The sequence below is a fragment of the Thermobia domestica genome, chromosome 8, assembly GCF_964235325.1.
Source record: "Thermobia domestica chromosome 8, izTheDome1.hap1.1, whole genome shotgun sequence".
In the NCBI taxonomy this organism is placed as follows: domain Eukaryota; kingdom Metazoa; phylum Arthropoda; class Insecta; order Zygentoma; family Lepismatidae; genus Thermobia; species Thermobia domestica.
Window position 1 is genome coordinate 89,951,156 of NC_137461.1, and position 23,497 is coordinate 89,974,652.

Here is a 23,497-nt window from a genome sequence, read left to right on the forward strand (position 1 = left end):
CAGGTTCACGGCAACGGTTATTAAAGCTGTCTCTTCACTTCAAGATCCATTACTTACGAAATAATAATTTTCATTGCTATTTTTAAGAATCAATATACGTAGTCAGCGTTACTAGTTTGCTTGGAATAAATAATAAAATACTATTATGGTACATAATAAAATAATAATATAGTAATATGTTATTACTAACTTAACTGAACTATACTAACCATAGAACTGGTTGTCAGTTGCTTTGAATGATACCACTAGATATAAATGTAATAAGCGTCATTCAAATGCAGATTTTAAGTCTTTGTTTCATACAAAACTGCTTGAGAAAATAAATCACTTGTGCCACTCGAACTAAATTGTTCCATAAATAAAATTTCGTCCCGTTTAAAATTAATTCAATTTTTGGGAAGAGAAACTGGTTGGAACATTATGATGCACTTTCCTTTAAACTTCCCGGTTTGATTTTCGGACTTACGTTTCACCCACAGTTTATAAGTGCGATGCAAAGAGATTACTCGTTTCGTAAATTCTTGTATCATACAGACAACACCTAATACATTATATGTAGACTTGGAAACATATAACTTCAGTCACAAAATATTAATATAATGTTTGGAGGAGTCATAGGTTGAACCCCAGTCCTTATGTACTTTTATTTGATTTGCATGTATTATATTGCATTATTTGCATGATTTTATTTGCATGTATTATATGAATATTTTATTACAATCACTGTCAAATTCCTTTACCAAAACTTACCTCAAAATACACACTTAATATTAATTGCACTCAAGACATCTTTTCTTTAATGAACCCCAAATTAATTATCAAGAAGGATCTGGTTAAATAACAAATTCATGCCTTGGTCATTAACCCTTTACCGGACGAATTATTTAGCAGCATTTCTTTTTGTATTTATACGATATAATTTTGTTCCTAGAAACTAATAGAAACTAAAAAAGTAACCATTTTGGACAAAAATGAATGCAGAGGTACTGACTCTTGAAAGGAATGCCGTACGTTCAAGAATTCATGAAGAAACGCAGCAAATCCACCACTAACATCACGTCAAGTGTTATGACGTAGTTTGTGACTTCAAATACACAATGGCCGGTAGAGGGTTAAATATTTCTTTATTTCACTAGCCAAAGTTTCGAAATGTACTTTCTTCAAAATATACGACCAACCCAACTCTCGCTATTATGTTGTAATAAACTTCTCTTAAAGTTCGCAATTCCCAATAAATCAACTTATATTCAACAAATACCTAAGTTTAAACATTATAACAACTCCTAATCATTTGTGCATTTTGTATGTAAGTTTATAGAGATGGTTAACATAATTTACTAACAACGTTAACTATTCTAACATAAGAACAAATTTTACACTTGAATGACAAAGTTAACAGCTACATTAACTAAGTCTCTCCGACAATCGTCTTTTTTCATTTTTGTTTACTGGCAATAAGAAATATATTTGCCTTCCTTAGCAACTATTACTTACGTAATAGATGTTCATTTTTATTTACTGTCCTCAGTTCCCAGGGAAACAGAATAAAGACAGATCGAAGCTGGAATTGTCTGATTTTTATCAGGTCAAATTTCAGAGTAAAATTTTTAGTGGTTATATTCCAAATTGGCAGTAAATGGAAATCCCGATTTAAATTAAGATATTGGATTGCAGCACTTAATATCAGGATACATTGACCTATATAACATACTTAAAATTTGTCTACAAGTATAATCAGAAATGTGGATAAGTAAGTAAGTAAAAAAAAGCTTCGAAATTTAAAGTACTTATTTGGACTTCAGTATGGAAAAGAAATTTTGAATATGTTTCTCATAAAATACATGTTTTGTTGATTACACGTGTAGATAGAGAGCTACAAATAGAATGTTCAAAAATTTAAACACGACGAATGTACTGTAAATAAGTACCTAGGTAGGCAATTACAAATCTTCCTGAAATGTGTTTGTTAAAAATAAAACATTTTAATGTTATCCTAGTTAATATTTTTGAACATTAACTAAAAAAAAGAACATAAAACCAATGTCAATACCTTCACTTGGCTGATTGCCCAAGAAGAATTATTAAAAACATGGTAAAAATCAAATTAAAAAATGAGAACTTGATAAGAATATATTACCAATGTTTGTTTTGCTATATAAGTGTAAATCATTATTGTAACAGTATAACGTCTCAGTCACGCTCTTAATTGTTTACAGGCTAATAATTGTCGCTAGCTTTTGTGCATCTTACCTAACACCAAGAGGTTTCGCTAATGTGGAGGCAATTTGTAGAGAGAACTTGGGGAACAATTACTTAAAGTTGAATCAGAAATTAAATTATCTTTCATGCAAGAAATATAAATACTTCTGCAACAAATGAAATATATTGAGGTATTACCACAAACCACGGCGGCCTAGTGGTAGAACATTGAGCTCTGGTTTGATTCTAGCTCCCGCCAAGTTGGCCTTGTGATGGACAAACATCATGTTCGTGTAGTTTCTTGGGGTTCTTCCACATGTCCTCTCATTTCCATCATTCCACTATTATCATCAGTCTCATTTTTAGCGTCTCCGGTAGCTTCGATGTATAGTCGTGGGACGTTACACTAAAAAATGTCATAGTAGTGGGTTTTCTAAAATGTCAAAACGCATTCTTGCAACAGATGACGATAGTTGACTTTAGGAAGTACTAGAGTCGAGTTTCTTTCGCATTTATGTTGTTTGATAGATGTCTGTTGTAGATAGCTTTATTCTTAAACAAACAAGGGATCTTATTGGGTTTGGTAGAATTTATAAGTTGAACATTAGAGATAGCTTAGCTATCCTACTTTAAGGAAATAAATTGCTTGATGTGGGTAGTAAATTGATTAAATAAATTTGATCCAAACACAGAGAATAGACTGAAAAAGTCATATAATAAACAAAGTGAGTTACACCAACAATTTTTCACATCACGACAATTGTTTTAAAGCGTTTCGGCTTATTTAAAAACTAGATGAAAAATATTGAAATGCATAGTAATGTGTGCATTATATTAAAAATCAATATTTGTTTTTTTTTATCTGTTCTTTTTCTTTGGGAATTGTTATAGTGGACGTACATAGATCCAAAATATTCAGCCTTAGACGAAACAACATACTGTGGTAAGAAAGTACTCCATTCTCACCAAAACTGCTAATAATCTGTGCTCTTACCACTCAACAGCTCTTAAAAACATTGTAATTTAACATTTTCTGATGTTGTTGAAAACAATATGACGGAAAGCCTATTTGGACTTAATTGTTTTTCTCAATGGAATTTTAAGAGCCTAAACTATAGACTTTCCTCGATTCCTACGCTCACGCCTATTTAATATTGAATACATAGATAAAAAGAGACATCATGAAATCAGTGTTCAGAAGAACGAAAATGTATGATGTCATTACGTTGGTCAATAACTACAACTGTATGATCATGATCGAAGTTTCTTTAGTATATCAACAGAAATATTGTATGAAGGTTGCAGATATATCACGATGAACGTTCAGCAATAAATGAAATGATAAATGCACAAACCAATTATAAGCAGAAGAAATGAACCGGCAACATCATTTAGTGTCAAATGTCGACATGATTCTTCTTGGATTTCTAAATATTGTAAACGAAGTTTCAGTTCGTACACAATGTTATCTTCCCATTGTCTAATAATTCCTGAATCACGAAGGCACTTTTGCACATGATTGAATAATTCTACAAATGGCCAGTTTTTACAAAATATAACTGAAGTATAAAAGCTTCTCAAAGGTTCCTTCATTAAACGAAGATATTTTTCCCAATCAGGCATCAAAGCCTCGTATGAACCAACATGTCCAGAAGGATATATTTCAGCGTGAAAACCAGATTTACCCTTTTCAATCAATGATATTAGCTCTCCTTGGTTTTTAACCAATAAGATGTTGTCAGTAATATTCTGAAGAAATGGATTCGCTGATTCTCCGTATATATACTTGACATGTTCATTAGTAGCAACCCAACGAATACCAGTGCCAACAAATTGTTCAAAATTATCTGTAGGCTTTTCGTATACAGGAAGTGTTAAGAAATATATCAGATTACAATTATAGGCTGTGATTAATATAGTAGATATAATGAAAGTATAAATAATCAAATGTCTAATAACATAATTTCTCACATTCTGCACACTCAACCCAACTATTACACTGACGGAATACAATAGCCAATAACTGTACTGTAAGTACGGATTGTTCAGAGAAGAGAGACCAAGCGACCAAAGGATACGAGAAAAGATGAAAAGCATAACTGACACACATAATGTAAACACAATAATAACAATCAAAACTTTAAAGGACAGTGGAGAGAATATAGACCACAAATACTGTTTATGCTTTGGAATGGGTACAAGAAATCTTATTGAAATAAGAATATAAGGATCAGAAAATTCATACAAAGGAAGATTGTGTGAATACAAAGGTATTCCTGGAATTCCAATTTCATATTTTCCTTTTATCAACAGGGAGAAGTAAGTATTATCATTTCTGTCGACCTGAAAGAAATCTTGAAATATTTTCATTGCCAGCGAAGCATTATAGTGATTAGCAAATTCACTGATTAATCTGTAAGTTACACCATCACAAGAATTATTATTTACGATAGTTAATGGGTAAAAGAATGTGATTAACACCTTAAAAGGTTTTCGATTTAAGTTAGTCAATGTGTTGGATATGACTGTTTCAATATTTCGATTAAATGCGTCATTTCTCCATGAAGCAATTGTTTCTATTCTAGTAGAGTGCAAATTATCTGCAAAAGTTTGATGTTGAAGAAGATAATCATTAGATGATTTTGAAAATATGTTGTTTCCTCTGGAACTAAGAACATAAATGTAAGGAAATAGTTTTGTTAATATGCAATTTACAAAGTTATCAATTGTATTATTTACAATATTATTAAGAAAAAATAACTTTCTGGTTTTTCTCTGTATCGAATATTTATATCCACGATGAATAGCAATTAAAGTATCACAAATGTTTATTGATGATAAAACAAATGTACCACAATTTTCATTCATCGCTGATAACAATATTCTAATTATGTTTATAGTTGAGTTCTTCATTTTTGTTCGAAAATAGATTGATGGTAACAAAGATCCTTGCGTTGTTTCGTAGATATTTCCTTCTAGAACCGCTTTGTCTTCCATGAAGATTGTACAGTAGCTGCTATAGAATTGTAAGTCCAGCAGCGTAAACAATGCCTTGTGCAAAAATCTCTTTCGACATAATCCACTCCTATTTCGATCATGAATTGTTCTTTTAAAGTAATAACGTTATTTAATGAAATTGAAAACCTCATCTTCTTGACCTAGACAGAAGGAAAAATAAAAATTAGTGTTATGCATAGGTTTCTTTAGGTTACAATGATTGCATTGCCCAAGAAAAAAAGAAGCAAAGAATTGCAGCGATCGCAGAAACATTAGTCTTACTTCACATACTGGAAAGATAATTGTGTGCATACTGAACAGGCGGATGGAAAGTAAGGTAGAAGAGATGTTGGAGAAAGACCAATTTGTATTCCGGAAAATAAAAGTCACCAGAGATGCCATTGGGTTGATGAGAATTATCTCAGAACGAGTTCTGGACATAAAAGAAGAGTTCTGTTTGTGCTTCATACACTGACAGAAAGCTTTTGACACGGTCAATTGAATGAAACTTCTGCAGATACTTAAAGAAATTGGGGTCAGCTGGAGAGACCGACGACTCATTCTATGTGCAACCTGTACATAGAACAACGAGTCAAGTTGCGCTTGAATGAAGGAGAAACCAATAGTGTAGAGATTGGAAAAAAAAGTCAGACAAGGATGTAGTATGTCGCCAAAATTATTCAATATTTACAGTGAGTGTTTAATGACGGAAGCATTAATGGGAATTGGAGATTTGAAGATTGGAGGGCAGATCATTAACAAGATCAGATATACAGATGATACGATAGCTAGAACCGAAGAATGACTACAGGAGGTGATTGACAAAATAGTTGACACTGGAAAGCTATATGGAATGAAAATCAACATCGAAAATCATGAGCATATCTCGTAGAAATGCACCCTTACGGATCAGAGTAGAACAAAGAATACTTGAAGAGGTCGATCATTTCAAATATCTGGGAAATATTTTGACGAAAGACGCGTACTGCACCAAAGAGATCAAGTCGAGGATTGACATAGCCAAAGAAGTATTCAACAAAGAAAGGTCACTCTTAACTAGCAGCCTTAATATTGGACAAAGGAAGAAATTGGTCTAGTGCTATATGTGGAATATTGAACTTCATGGTTCAGATACTTGGACACTACGGAAGTTAGAGTGAAAAAATATTTAGAGAGCTTCGAAATGTAGTGTTGGAGGAAGATGGAGAAGATAAAATGGACAGAAAGAGTAACAAACGAAGGTGTTTTAAAACGGATAGAAGAGAAGAGGACGCTTCTAGCCACCATCCTTCGTAGAAAGGCCAATTGAATTAAACACATCTTGTAAAGAAATTGTCTTCATACTGCTATGGAAGGAAAGATGGAAAGAAAGCCAAGAATAGGAAGAACACAAGCGATCGATGATTTGAAAAATAGAAGAAAATGCTGGGAGTTAAAAGAGGAAGCTGAAAATCGAGAAATATGGTAGAAACATTTTCAGATCCAAACTGAAAATTAAGAAGGAAAAAAGAAAAAAAACCTAATTAGTTCCAGGACCTGCCAAAGGTAGAATACTTAATAATAACAATAATACATAGATTTAACAATCAGATTATATCTACAATGATACTATGTAGCTGTGGTTATCTCACAAAAATAGGTCCTGTAATGAGATAAGTTATATTAGTTTGCAGTTTATGTTGAATTCATGTATTAACTTCAATTAGGAAGAAAGTAAACTCTCCTGGAACACGAGACAAAATATTTGATCCAAATTGAACTGGAGTAAAGACATTGAGACATTGTTGAGTATATAGATTTAGACGTAGAATATTTTTCCCTCTAATAGAACCATAATTTGTTTCTTGAAAACCATTTTCTCATTATTTTCTACACGATCTTAGAATATTATTTGAAGAAGCACATATTTATAACTAGATATCAGATCACAGTCATAGTTTGAAACTAAAAATGTCTGCACTTTTATTTGAAAATTAAAATTCTAGATAATAAGTAACAAACCCATGAACTACTTGAAAATGCAAAAAATACCCATCTTTGTAACTACGACATAAGTAAAACCATGGGAATATAATTTGTTTTGAATAACTGAGAATTAATATATGTCCTTATAATTATATTATTTTGATAAATTCTCAAGGATATACAGCAGACCAACTACCTTAGACTTTCCTACTTGTTTTGGGGCTTGCGCGCACCTTTGGTTCACGGGAACTCGGATTCGATTCCCGGTGGAACAGCCTTGAAGTTTTACCATATTTACTAGGTAGTTCGCATTCAACCCTAAATTGTAGGTAGGGGCCCGCGGTGGCTCAGTGGTAGAGCGTTCACTTCTGTTGCATGAGGTCCCGGCTTCAAACCCTGCTCCCACCAAGTGAACTTTGTGGTGGATAAACACCGTGTGCGTGGGTTTCCTTGGGGTTCTCCCGTTTCCTCCCACTTCCTGCATTCCATCATTGCATTCATTTCTCATTATCACCGTCTCCTTTAGCCTAGCTGGCATAACCGTGGGACGTAAAACTCGAAGATCTGATTTAATTTCCTAAATTGTAGGTTCACGTCTAATATGGCCTTGCTGTTGGATAGAACGCGAAACACTCGAATCCCACCAATCTCAATTCAATCAATAGAGCTCCCTCGTTGCTAAGCGGTTAGCGCACGCGCCTTTGGCGTGGGAGACCCGAGTACGATTCCCGGCGGGAGTTCATGTGGTTCGGATTCCACGTTAATCAGTAGGTCCACGTCTCATATAGTCTCGCTGCTGCTGAAAGGGACGTTGAACTCAAAATCAACTCAATCAACTCAACTCAATTCAATCAAACCAAAATAATGCTATACCATTAATAATAATAAATAAAATTGACGATGTTAACATGGTACTCATGTAAGAGATTTTACATATGAATCCATCCAAAAGATATATAAACCTTCATCAAAGAAGATAAAATAAGACAAAACGTATTGCTTACGTATATTGCTTGAGTACGTTAAAAATTGTCATATATATATATATATATATATATATATATATATATATATATATATATATATATATATATATATATATATATATATATATATATATATATATATATGACAATTTTTAACCCATAGGACAAAGTAGGATGACTCATATTTACAGAGGAAGGTATTGACGTCTTAGAGAACAATTATCTATATTTATATTCTTACATTTCCCAAATTTAAAAGGTGGGCCAACACATCCCTACCGAAACCTTAGATGAGTTTATCAATCGAATGGGTCCTTGTACTCATCCTTATAACCATATAACATGATAAATCCTTATCAAAGAGGATAACATACATCAAAATCTTAAATTTTAATTTTTGGCAACTTCTTACCTATAAAACAAAACGAGAAAACGAGATGGACCACTCAAATTCTCAGAGTTACATACTCTGGTTCTATACTACCATACGAAAGTTTTAGTTGGAGCCTTGGTGGCTCAATGATAGAGTGCTCACCTCTGGTGGGTAGGGTCCCTGGTTCGATCCCAACCCGAGCCAAGTGAACTTTGTGGTGGGCAAACATCGTGTGCGTGGGGTTTCTCGGGGTTCTCCCGTTTTTTCCTACTTTCGTCATTCCACCATTATCATCCATTTCATCATCTTCTTCTACCTTAGCCTCGGTGTACACTAGTGGGTCGTTAAACTAAAAAACAAGTTTTAGTTTCGGCAATTTCCAAAATTTAGGAGGTGGTAATATGCACCTCTTCCGAAATTTGAGGAACTGAGGCACGTGCTTCTGCTAGAATTGAGAGATATGATCGTAAATGACGTCATACCACGTGATCAAGTCACGTGATGTTCCTCAACCAATAAGAGCCAAGTTAGCTGAAGTGATAGGCTTTCAACTCACTCTTTTATTAAGGTGAAACTAATACTAAAGTTTACTCTTATTGGATTTTTGTTATGACACTAGCAAGACGACAGTATATAACATGTTTAGTAAACTTATGATTGACTCTTAAAGTTTAATTTTTGTTTAATTAAAGTGATTCAAAGAGATAATAGATCACACAGAGCCGAATAAAATATCTTACTTGAGAGTAAATTCTATTTCGTAGTTTTCGAGAAAAACGAAAATTGTGTCATTAGTTGTCAATAATAATTGATGGTTTTGCTATCCTTTAGTGGCGTTTGGGAGACCCGGGTTCGATTCCCGGCGGGAGCTCATGTGGTTCGGATTCCACGTTAATCAGTAGGTCCACGTCTCATATAGCCTCGCTGCTGAAAGGGACGCTAAACTAAAATCAACTCAACTCAACCTTTAGTGGCGTCATTTGAGCTATCAGTGAGAGGGGCAATTGCCTCTCCTGAATTTTATATACATATATACCAAGGCAGTCGAAAAGTCCCCGGAATTTTGTTGCAGCTCTTTATTGCCACAATATAAGTTCACAAGTACTTAATCGCCTGCAGAGTAGGCTTCTTCGAAACACACAAACTTACTCAAACTGCTCCTGCCATTGCTCGAAACACAGACAAAACTCTTCTTTTGGTATCGTATCTTCCGCACTTCAGCCGTCAGGTTGGTTTTGATCGTCTTCTACGGTGGGGAAATGGAGACCTTTGTGGCCAATATTTCCTTATAGCATTGTTACCGTAAACTGTTTTAAGATGATCAAAGTCTCTGAAGCAGATTTTCCCAGTTGACACATGAACTTGATGTTTGCGCGTTGCTTGAGCTACGACATTGCGCCAACTGGTCACTACGCAGCACGCACTCTTCCGTCCTGCTACTATACTCGTATGCAGCCTGCTATAACCTGTTCACACTTGTCAAATTCATAAGTACACAACCTAAGGACTGTGCTGCTGTATATGAGTCATTGTGAAAACCCTTATATATATATATATATATATATATATATATATATATATATAAGGTGGACCAAAAGTAGGTATACAGACCAGCATTTGTCAAATATGACATTTTAATTTATTAATATGATGAATTTATTTGATTGGTTTGTTTCGAGCTTAAGGTATAAGTGAAAATAAATTAAGAACAGATAAATGAAGAAACTAAGTCAATACCTGTATGGATGAAAATAATTAAATGATATAAAATGTCATGACTGATCAATACGGGACTGTGTCCTTACTTTTGGGCCACTCTGTATATTAATCGATACTATAACAATAATGAAAAACATGAAAATCCATTTACATAGGAGAGCCTTGTCGCCCCCCTAGGGCGCCCATGTTGTGGTTTCCAAGGGGGCAAGTATAAGCGACGACGTTTCAAATATAGTTTCAAATTTTGCTGTAACTAATGTAAAAATTCTATTGGGTTTTCAATATTCCCAAGTACAATTTCCTCTTAGGGGGGCGAGCGTCCCCTTTGCCCCCTTGATGGGCGCCCTTGTTGTCGCCCCCTCCCCAAGCAAAATCTGAAATTACGCTAGTGCTGCTGAACAGATCGTTCATTCATTCACGTACTGCATATGTGAAACAAAGTATTGTTAACTCACAGATTGTAGTTTTTGTTGTGGTTGTCTGTTTTCTATCACTTATACCTACACATATTATAACAGTTATATACACACACATACTCCTTACAATTACACACATATTCTTAAAAGTAATACACACACTACTCTTAAAACATGTTTATAAACCACATTAATTAAATCAGTAGTTTAGGAAAGGTTATGAGTCAGAAAATGGCGAGTTTGCATTCAATACATTTTTGTTGCTACCAAATGCACTACACAAGTTGTTCATTTCGCACAATGAGAAGAAACGCTTTTTTCAAACAAAGGTCGGTCATTTCATGTCTTGTAGGATTTTTTAAAAAAATAAACACTTTTTTTTATTTTTCATATGTTTACTTTTCTGACTCATGACCTTTTCAAAATTACTGATTTAATTGAAGTTTTATAACGTAGATTTTTAAATTAGTAATGAGAACTATTTAAGTTGAATATTTCTTTAAAACTGTGATTAACGTGTGCTTATTGGTGTAAGCTTATGCTAAATCACAAAATAAAATACGTTGTTTGTTTTGCATAATTTTATTTTGAAACATAAATAAATTGGTAATAAATATAATAAATATTTGTATTAGAACATATTACTACATTAAATTATCTGTTACTTTTCTTCTGCAGATTTTAATTTGGTTGCTTGTCCTTTCCAATTGAACAATGTTACTGAATTTAGATGTTCTATATTCGTAGACTTTATTTTTCTTCTTTATCTAATATTTGTTTCAAATATTATCAGCCAGTGTGTTCCATAAAGCTACAACTCTGCGTTATTAGTTTCTGAAAAAGAAAATAACATTATCTATTATATAAGGAAGTTTAAAATAAAACTAACATCGTAATTCTATCAATATAAGAATGTTAAAGTAATTCAAATATTAGTTAGGGGTAGAAAACTCAGTTGGTAGCCACAATACTTTTAGTAAAATTAATAATAACAATAACATGGATAAAGGGCTTTTAAGCAATGTACAATCCAATTCCTCTCTTTTTTTTAGACAGAAACTTTTCAAAATTTCATCATTGTCATATACTATCATTGTGTTAGTATGCTTACAAAAGATATATTTACACTCATGTCCAAAATGATTGTCGCATATCTATAACTGTCTTCTTGTAAGAATATAATTTGATAATGATTTTGCAGGGTACTTTTAATACTGATACTATGTGTATAATCGGGAAATGTATATTTGTGGTAAATTTCATAGGAAAAGAATTATAAATATGAAAATTAGAATCAGTAAAACAAAATGTTGCTAAATGGTCAAGAAAGTTTTATTTCCGTTTTATTGTTCTTATTTACTGCTCTTTTGACATGAAATTTGCCACATACATGTCTTTGCCGATTATATACATACTAGAAATTTGCCACATACATGTCTTTGCCGATTATATACATACTAACATTATTAAAAATGCCGGGCGAATTGGTTATCAAATTATATTCCTACAGCAACATATTTATAGACATGCGATAATAATTTTGGACATGAGTGTACATAGGATTCAATTCTACGAACTGTTTACATGATTTATCATTCTAACCAGGGCCAAATTAAAGGGGGGCTTACGGGACTATAGCTCCAGGCCTCCAGGTGGACAGGGGCCTCCACTCTGATCAAAATCTCAACTATCTAAAAAGAATCATGAAGATACAATCATCATCATAAAATAAAATATGACCAAAATTATGGAACATATTCCCTTACTTTCCTACTGTAGTTTCACAGAAATGTATTAAGTGAAGTCAGCAGGGGCCACATATTTTTTTCAGCCCCGGGTCTGCAGATGGGTTAATCTCGCCCTGATTCTAGCATATTGAAAATTCTACACATAAAATGAATAGTAGGTCTCTGACGTCAGAGAAGAGATTTTTTTTTCAAATCCCAGAACATGTTAGAAACTAGGAGGAAAGAATGGACATTGATCTACCGAATTAATTTTCTTACTCAACCAGAAATGTTTATTCGATACAAACAGACGCCTAAACAATAATAACATTTTTATATTACAATATTAACCAACTTATCCTGTCAGAATTCTTTCAACAGAAGTAAATAATACTACTATATTGTACGATAATTAATGGCGTAACGGATTAGGAAATATGAACACAGTTGTTACAACCTTGTTTCGGAAAACAAAACTCGCCCTATCAATTAATTCTACTTTCAGTCTTATTACATGTCATATTGTAAGGTTTTCAATGATAATTTCTTATACGAATCTCGTTGTCCAAGTTCGTTGCAGTAAACAAATTTGTTTATTTACTCCTATTGTCATTATAAAATACTTTTAATAGTCAAAAATATAGAAAGGAAAAAAACGAAAAATCCTCGTAAAATCTTAAGCTTAAAATTTAGTACTGATACTTTCGAATATACTATGAACAGCTATGCAGATACAACTGGTTGGGTGGGTAGTTGCAATTTAGCGTCTCTTCTAGCATCGAGGCTACGTGAGAAGTGGACCTACTGTTTAAGGTGGAATTCGAACCTCGGTAATTTGTTCAAATTTCTAGTCTCTCCCACCTGGAATCGAACTCGGAAGCCTATGCAGCAAAGACGTGCGTGGTAGCCTCTTGGCTAGCGGAGAGAATTCTATGCATATACTAACGAAAAGCAAGAGATGGAGTTAACACATGGAGTTAAGATGGAACTCGATGCAACTAACGAAACCTCTTCCTCGGCATTAAGGGATAATGAAAGGTTTAATTCTGTTGTAGTTTATATTACTATTATTATTTTTTTAAATATTCCAATACTTTCTTCATTCATATAGTAGCTTAAAAGTGAAAAACAGATAAATCGATAGACAATAATTGCTTATACTACAGACTAAGACAAAGAAGCATACAACTGAATACTTACGCACAACCACATGGCGTATGCCAATCAGCTTCAATAAGAGCATCGCTGGAATATGCATAAACCGTGGGGAGGACAATAGCGGTACTGTTGTCCTGATATGAAAAGATAGGTGCTCTTTCCCCTTGTCTACCTAATGTTATAAGACCAGTCGATGTCACATCAATCCAGAAACAAGTGAAAGCAATATCACTTATTCCTGGAGAAACCTCGGTACGCCCTAATTCATTTCCGACTTGTTGAATTTTTCGAAGACTGATATGCATGGACTGAGAGCCATAATTTGTGTATCCAATAAGAATTTCATACACGGGCTCATTCAGACCTGGATTTGCATGAGTGGCAAGTAAGACCATAGCATCAGACTTGGTACGAACTTCGAACTGTAAATGAGCTCGTCCCAGTTCAGGTGCAGGGGCAATTGTGTAATGAGTATACTGATAGTTTTCAGTGGTGAAAACATCACCTGTAATTAAGAGAAAAGAAATAAATATTGACAGTGTTTAAATCACAATAAATTCCAATCTACATTAATTATAGGCTATCCAGATATATTCAAACTAAACGTTATTGACGTCTGAATGCGAAGATACATTGAACAATATGAACTCAACTGCACAGGTCACTGAATATCGAGAGAATACATGAATAGGTCTCAAGCTCTGGTTGGCACAATAAGTTAATAAACTTGATTTTATATATTTACTATTATCAGCCTTATTACGGATACTTTGCTTATTACGTAATAACACTACACTGTTTATAAGATGAATATTTTTTTAGTTTAGCGTCCCTTTCAGTTGCGAATGTACATGAGACGTAGACCTACAACTTAACTTGGAAGCCGAACCCATGAGCTCCCACAGTGAATCGACCCCCGGTCTACGGCGCCAAAGTGGCGTATGATATCCATTTATCCACGATTGAGTTTCACACTATAAAAGTATGCTTTGATGTACAAATGACAAATTATCGAAGTAAAAATTACAACCAGCAGACAGGATTATATTTGAGCCAAGCATAATTTTACTGTGAAACCTAAATTGAAATTTTCACTGAAGTTTTCTTTTAAACCCATACCAACAGTAATTAACTCTTATAAATATTTGTTAGGTTTTCTTATGGATATCTGAAGTTGTTTGCCTTATTCGACAATCCTTTATTTATTTATTATTTTGATATGAAAACTTATCCGTTGTTAAATAATATTTCTTGCAAAATAAAAAAAAATACAGTATATCAATCAGTGTAATTAATAATATAATCAAGATACCGCAGATGCTAGATAATGGAAACTAATGCTATTAACAATAACATTACATCATATGTTAAAAAAACTAAAAAAAAAAAAAACATAAATTAGTTTACATATAAATAAGGGCATCGAATGAACTGCGATTATAAATCATGATGTATTAATATACATTTATATACTTAGCTATCTTTGAACTCACGACTTATAGTTTTATTGGTCGTAAGTCACCAATATGTACTAGTGACTATATATTTTTTAAAAGACTCAAATGTATTGTTTCATACTGTATATATTTTACACGCAATTACACATGAGCTTGACACGTCAATAATGTGATTTACGTTACAAGGCTCTTTCATAGCATTAGAAATTAAACGATTAGAATGTGAGTAGAAATTAAGTGTTAATATTCGAGAACATCATAGTTTTCAAACACAGTGCAACTCATTTCCTAAATAAATCTTGTATTTCATTTAAAGATACCTGCACCACCTTTGTTTTCATCCTATTGATTTATTTGGTGATTTTTTTTTTTTTTTGCTTTCATTAAAATTAATTGGAATTTTAATTATTTTTTGCTGACTTGTTCTTTAAATCTATTTAAATGCCCTTTAGCTCTAGAAAATTAAATTTTTGATCAATAATTTAATATTCAAATTTAATTTAAGTAATATTTCGTTTATATATAGTCTAATGCAAATTCATGTAAAAAGAAAAAAAGAGAATTTAATCAGGGGTAAATGTAATGGAAACGCGGGAGGATGCCGTTCTCCCACTTCCAAAAAGACCTATGGCGTCCCCACACTTCTTAAAAAATTACAATGGGCAAAGATAGGTACAGAAAACTACGTGACGTCATCCGTCCCCCCACCTTTTCAGATCCACTTTTACCCCTGTATTTAATAAGATTTGAAGAAGAAATCAGTAAAATTACATCATTAAAACTTCAGTTAATTTAAAAGGAAACAGAAAAAAAATAATTTCACATATAAACCGATCGGATAAAATAATAAAGATGGCGTAGGTACTCCACACCGTTAAACATTTTACGTAAAATTTTATCATCAAAACAAAATAATATTGATCTGGCAATCTTGTATACAGTGAAGTGATTAGTTATTTCAATATCTTGACAAAAGAAAGGTTTCTTTATTTATTTACCGAGGAAAAATTCTAAAGTTATACGATCTATGCAAAATAAATACCGTAATATTGAATTAAAATATAATTGGTACTATAATATTTAACTCACTTGTTCCATCTTCTAAATGAATCAGCCAATGTGCTGTAGTGCCCACATTGGAGGAGAATCCAATTCTGTTAAATGTGAATGCACCAACGTACAAGGAGAGAAACACGGTGGATGATCCTGCATCGAATGTACCTTGCCCAACCTGAATATACCCAGAAGCGTATCTCAGCCAGAAGGTCCTGTACTCATTGGCATCCAATATACCTGGAGTACTAACTCTAACTAGATCGGCTCCATGTTGTACGTTTCTAATAGCGCTCATCGTATTGCTGTATGTTCCAATGGCAATTTCATAGTAAGGCAGCGTTAAATCTTCATTAGTAGTAAGCACGACCAAGGCATCTGAAGCTGCCTGGACGCTGAATGTCATTACCTCATTAGTTTGATGTGGGATGTCGTAGAACGTTGAGTATCCATAGCCAACGGTGTGATCAGAACATGCAGCTACAATAAGTAAACAATAAAAATAATAATTTAGTAGTACGTCGAAAATTTGAAACAACTCCAGTGGATATATCTTAATCTTAAATATAGGAGAGAGAATAAGTTCGGACACATATACATCTATTTTTGTTCTTCCTTCAATACATTTTCTGAAGGAAATCCTTCTGTCTTTGCACGTGAAATGTTATTTAACAAATTTCCACTCATCTCTATTTAGAAGGTTGCTTCCTGACACACTTTGTAGAAAAGTTTAGCGTTTTTTTCTTTCTTTTTAATGAAGACCTCAAAAAGCTAATAACAAGCCAATTGCTTGTCTATTTTCGCTTATGAACAAAAGTCCAGGACTTTTGGAAAGAAATAGGTGACAAGATTTTTTTGATCAATATTGTACTTTTGCTCCAATATTGTGACATAAAGCCAACTGGTAAATATATATATATATATATATATATATATATATACATAAATCAAATCTTTACATATATACATAAATTCAACCAACTCTTACATTTAAACGTCAAATTTGACTGTTGATAGTATTTTGCTTTGATATATATATATATATATATATATATATATATATATATATTAGCGGGGAAGGTTAATAAAACTTCTATTTCTTACGTTCCAGCAGAATTTTGTATTGTCTATTTCAACTTGCCCCAGAGACAAGTAAAACTTGAGAAATATTTAATTCATATTTTGAAACGACCTTTAATACTTTTGTATATTTAAAAATTGGATTATGAACATTGAATAAAACATGCGTAATGGAAAGTTAATATATAAGTTCAACTTAAGTGTTATAATCAACTGTATTAACAAAGGGTTTCCTCTCATATTCTATAATTTTCCTATTTGTGTCTTTTTTTTTAAATGCCCATAATAAAACTTATCGCAATGTACAATAGTTTCAATTACAATTATGCTGAGCAATTTCATTATATTAAGATGCCAACATTTAGATAAAGTAACAATTCAATAACACAGTGAGCAAGGTTATGTATTGTTATGATTAAGTTGACAATATGGAAACAATGCTTGATAAAATAGTTAATTAAAATAATAATTGTTTGACTTTTGTAATATTGTTGGGAATGTTGATATTACAACAGCTTATTAAAATATTGGTCAATCGGCAATGTGCTTTCTATATTCAGTATTGTTTTATGTTTATTTTACTATATTATACAGTAGATTACACTGCGTAATAAAAAGTACCTATTTTACTTACAATATTTGGTGTCGATATCAGCAAACGTGTATGAAGCATGGCTTAATAACAGTAGAATAGCAAACTTAAACACTGAAAACAAAATATAAAAATAGAATTAAGGAACAGTGTTATCTTGCACTAAAACAGGCAATTACAATATGTGTGATACTTTCTAACGGAGTATATACTAGGTCTGTGCATATGGCATTTCTATTGAGGACAAAATATTAGTATTGTTCCCTAATTAATTGATATTCATATTATTGAGGTATCAATACAACAAAAATCGCTAGTAATGGGAGAATAAGTATGATAATGATATCTTGCTTAAGTTCTTAAAATTATTCCTTAGTTGTACGAATACAAATATAAAAAACTGCATTTACTAAATGAAATGTGCTCTAGAACGTTATATGGCATTTATGTAACGTTTACAGAAATTTAACAAGATTCACTGAACCCCTAGGTTCACCAGGTGGTGTATCTAGATTATCATATGAAAAAATTGAAAGAAAGAACCCTAAATTTCATAAAGAAGGAACGAAAAAATGAAATATTTGCTTAGTGTGTATTAAAATCATTATGCGAGGAGAGAGAGAGTATCATTTTCAGCTAAAATACATGATAGAAAAAGTCTCAGAGTTGTTTTACGAGCTGTGATAATAACAAAGCTAGTATCAGTTTATTCTTGTTTTCAAATTAAAACGAAGATATTCTATAATTTGTCATTGATCGATCTACTTACTGGAGTTACAAATACACTTCTCTCCAGCAGATATTTTGAACTAAATGTCCTGATATTTCACAATGAAGTCATAAAATTGTTCATACGTTATATCTTTCATATTAAATTTCCAAAACAGGAGTTATATATATATATATCTATATATATATATCTATATATATCTATATCTATATCTATATCTATATCTATATCTATATCTATATATATATCTATATATATATCTATATATATATATATATATATATATATATATATATATATATATATATATATATATATATATATATATATATACAACAAATGTAACACATAATCCTGTCTAAAGAGGCAATTCGCCACGGCATGATCAGAATAACGTACCCACTGTCGGAATAGCGTACCTATTTCTTTTATAAGATTACAATAGATGGGCAATCAACAAAGACAGGCAGCGATATAGTTTCTGAGATGTTACTTAAAACATCATTAAGTTAGTTACTTCGTCTTTTTACAGGAGATAATAGAAAATAAGAATTTGTTAGTTTTTCTAAAAAGATCCACGTTATTTCTTTATTTAGAGAAAAAGAAGGATAAACAGAACAAGCATGGGGAAAAGAATATTTCAAAAGAAGAATAGCTCGTAACACTGCGTTACTATCCTATATCAGCTAATAGTTTTGAGATACAAAATCTAACTAGTTAACTACCAAACTACTAGACTAATTTAACTATCAGAAATTTATGGAGAAATCCAATATAGCAGAAGGTTATTTTAAATTTATTTTCTTAAGTTTAGGAGAATCTTTGACTGTATCTTCCGAAAATTACCCATAAAAATGAGTCCTTGACTATTTTATACTGCAACCCAACATTGCAAAGCTGCGTAGCCTGATTGCCTATCAATAAAGGTACTAAATAGCAACTTCAATGTTAGCAAAACAAGTTTTCGAGACACAATCCTCAAGAACATTTAATGAGATGCTTTTACCCATAAACTTTGACATCAATATTCACTAACATTTTTGATCTTCATCGTGTTCCGGTTATTAAATTATTAACGATGACACAAAGAGAACGATTTGTTTCCTTCAGCTAAACCGCGTCCTCAATAAATAACTGCGTTGGCCATATAGAGTTTGTTACTAGAGCACACATTTTCAATGATAAAAAAATGATTGATTTTTTCTCGAGTTTTATGAAACTTGGACTAAATTTGTATTATTAATGTTAAAGGAATACAAGATTAATTAAATGAAACGACATTCGAAGGTGTAGACTGTAGAATTTTTCCGTACCTAATAAAGTACAGTATATTAATCGCACCACCTAGAATTAGACTGTCATAACTCAAAGTAGGTTTCATATTGTTATGAATTTTTAATGTGTACTAGCTGTAATTTGTATGTATTTAACAACCATTTTCTCTACAATACGTAATAACATGAATACGTATTAAAATAATGTTACAATTCCTAAAATACAGAAAAGATCATCAAATTTCTTAAATTACAATGATTTTTAAAGGTTTACCTGTAAATTCGACATTTTAGAATTGCATAGTCTTATTCTGCGACTGCGAAATACCTAAATAAAAATAGTAATGATCATCGATATACTCTTTCTGTCTATTTTACTATGGTTGGTAATAATGGAATAGCATTAGCAAACATGATAAGTGTGGAAAGCGTGCAATTATATAATGCTGTTATGTTATTCAATACTGTTAGCCTTTAACAAAAAATAAATAAATAAATAAATAAATAAAATAATGTTCAAAGATGATACATATACTACTTGATAAAACTTGTTGAGTTTAACAAAATGATGTATGGAAGTGTAAAATCTTATGCGTAGTTTTCGAATAAATGGAGAAAAACAATTTCTTTTTTGCAAATCTAAAATTAAATTTTACTGTAGGAGAAAAATTAATGATGCTACTTATTAAGATGAAAGTGATACACTAGCATGATGACAATACATAACATGATTAATGAGAAATAGCCTAAAAGTATAATTAACTCTTAAATTTTAACATTTGGTAAACTAAAATATTGTCCGAAGACAAGAAATATGGTAGTCGATAGAACAGATCTAGTTAAACAAAATAACATTATTATGGAGAAATTTACATGCCTAGTTTCAGAGAAAATAAAAAGAAACGAATTATTGTGGGGCCAAGAAGTATGTCGTTCGTTCCAATAACTGAGTTTTTATTTTGCTTGAAAAAATGGTTATTTGTGTGCTCCATACGTATGTAGCAAATTACACTATTAATTATCAGATTGTATGTATTGTTGTTGGTCTTTTCCTAACGGTGACACACAAATATTAACACACATTCTACTTGCAAATTTATAGTTATTTCAAAATATCTTCCATGTTTTGTCCGCCAACTATGACGATATAAATTGAATCCCACAGCACTGGTATATCTGGATATACGGTAAATCGTATACAATAAATTATATTTAGTAGACTTTTCTGAATAGTGTATAGCTTACATTTTGATTGCTAACGTTTCATTATCTTCCCTGATTTTTTTAAAAATTCGTTTGTACATACGCCCCTTTTTTAAACAAGAACTCCATTCCCATCCGAGGATGGGAAGGCCGTAGAAGGCAATACCTTCTCTGTGGAAAGAGATTTTTTCTAGTGTTTGAGCATTAAATGTTAGAATTGTTACAGGCTGTATGATACTATGAGCTGAAGTAGAATAACGTATATAGGCTGAAGTACTGGAGAACAATATGATGATCACGGCTGACTGCAATGAAAAAATACTTCCTTATTTTCTGATGTCTTCAGTAGTGCGCGGAGGTTATGTGCAATATATATATGGATTTCAGTGGTATATACGGCTGTCTGGATTATAACGATCTATAGCATCGGTGTGTTCGTATATTGCTAGAAGATGATCCAGTGGTAGTTACACTCTTTGTTACCAGTAAGACTATATAAGGCAACATATTCTGTTTTTAAAGTGGAATCTGAAACATTTTAGAATGTTCAATATTATCCCCCTCTCACACGCGCTAGCCACTAGATCACAGGAAAAAAAAACTAATTTTCTTACTAATCGTTAAAAAAGAAGCTACTGCGAACAAGACCGTATTCATAGGAGATTTCGGTCATCATATATACATAGTCTCCCGAAATAGCCAAGTTTATTTTGAATAAAATGGTAATTTCAACGAGTAAATGACTTTCAAATCTCTAATACAAGAACTACTATTATTTTATTTTTTAAAAAATCTCCAGTTTGTTTCTTTTTTGAGGTAGGTAGGGTATTGCTGGCAAGATTAGTGAAAAGCCTCTAAGTAGAGAAACAAACACACACACATGCACATATATATTCACTCACTGTTTCACACATGCTTTCCTTTCTCACCCATACAAAAAAAAAAAAAAAAGTGTATCTAATGTTACCAAAATGAAAACATACTTATTCTCTCTTGTAGGCTCCTAAATGAATTTCTGCAAATGTGTGTTACAAGTAAATGTTGCGAATTTAATTGAAAATATAGTATATTTATATACTACATAGGGCATTAGAAAAAAAACCTTGATTACTTAATCTATTCTTAAGTATGTGATATAACTGATAAGAAAATGCATTAGGTCAACAAGATTAGTACTCAACTACTGTATATTGTTGTATATTAATTACACTAATAAATCAGTTATTTCTTAAACACTGATAACATAAACAATTCTTTCGTATTTACGTCATAAATTTAAAGAGCTTAATAGGAATATCTAATTTGAGCTCTATGATATGTTATCTGTCTGTACCATAACCCTACTAACTGAATGAAAGATAAGAATTATAGTATTAACAATTTATTGACAGTTTTTTCACTGTATGCTAAAGAAGGAAGCGCAATTTATAGACCTATTCTTTATTTTTTTTTATTTGAGATTTTAAATTTAAGCTCTGTTTGCTCTGCTTAAATTAAGAAAGCACAAATGTTATGGAAAAACTCATGGGAAAGATATAATTTTGGTCTAAAGTGCGAAAGTAGTATTTATCATAATTTATGTATGTGCAATAATTTATACCCTCGTGCACAGGAGCGTGTCACATTGTTTCACCTAATACTGGTTCCCAGTGGCGTATTTACGATTTTATTTCGGGAGGGGCTTTGCTAACTTTCGGGGGGGCTTTCCCTGAAAATGTGAAAATTCTGCAAGATATTTCATATACTTTACTATAGTAAGTAAGATTTCGGGGGGGGCTTAAGCCCGGAAGCCCCCCCTAAATACGCCACTGCTTGTTCATCCTAATCAATTAGTTGATACAGTTTTATTAGATACGTGTGGGGACTGCGCTGGCTAAGTGGTAGAGTGTTCACTTCTGGTGCGTGGGGTTATTGGTTCGATCGCAGCTCGTGCTAAGTAGGCTTTGTGGTGGGAAAACACCGTATGCGTGGATTTTCTCGAGGTTCTCCAATTTCTCCCACTCTCTTCATTCCACCATTTCGTTCATTTCTCATCATCACCGTCTTCTTTAGCCTACAAGGCATAACCGTAAAATGTAAAACTCAAAGATTTAATTTAATTAGATATGTGGATTTGTGTCTCCGTCATTTTAGGCAAAATCCTTTTATTTTGCATAATTTTAGTTACGCCTAAAATAACAATGAAAAATCACAGAAATGGGGGGAAATTACAGAAAAAATTCCCTAATATCAAAAGAATTTAGAAATTGACAGGCTTATTGAAATTATATTGACCCCATCCCAGTCTTTTTTTTTTTTTTTTTTGCTATTATTTTGTGGGAAGTGTAATCTTCATCAGCTAAACTAAAGAAAAATGATAAAGCTATGTTCTTTCTCCAAAATGTAGCCTACTTTCATTTTATATAACTTTATGCGAAATGAATTAAAGAGCATCCAGTTAATTATTTGCTAAAAGTAAACAATCCGATTGAACAAGTGAGGAAAGGTTTAATTACTGCTAGATGGCTAGGAAAATACCTTCGTCACGGGGGACCCGCACGTCTCGTATAGCCTTGGTGATGAAAGGGA

At 32.3% G+C, this 23,497-nt stretch overlaps 1 protein-coding gene across 1 annotated transcript; it reads right to left on the bottom strand.

The window, feature by feature from the left end:
• Nucleotides 1-11,224: 11,224 nt before the first annotated feature.
• LOC145693062 (uncharacterized) lies at nucleotides 11,225-21,993 on the bottom strand. The gene is made up of 5 exons (XM_081768733.1): nucleotides 21,913-21,993; nucleotides 17,765-17,836; nucleotides 16,087-16,530; nucleotides 13,583-14,045; nucleotides 11,225-11,489 (listed from the first exon to the last, which is right to left on the bottom strand). Coding segments are annotated over exons 1-5 (987 nt in total). The 5' UTR covers nucleotides 21,914-21,993; the 3' UTR covers nucleotides 11,225-11,482.
• Nucleotides 21,994-23,497: the final 1,504 nt, after the last annotated feature.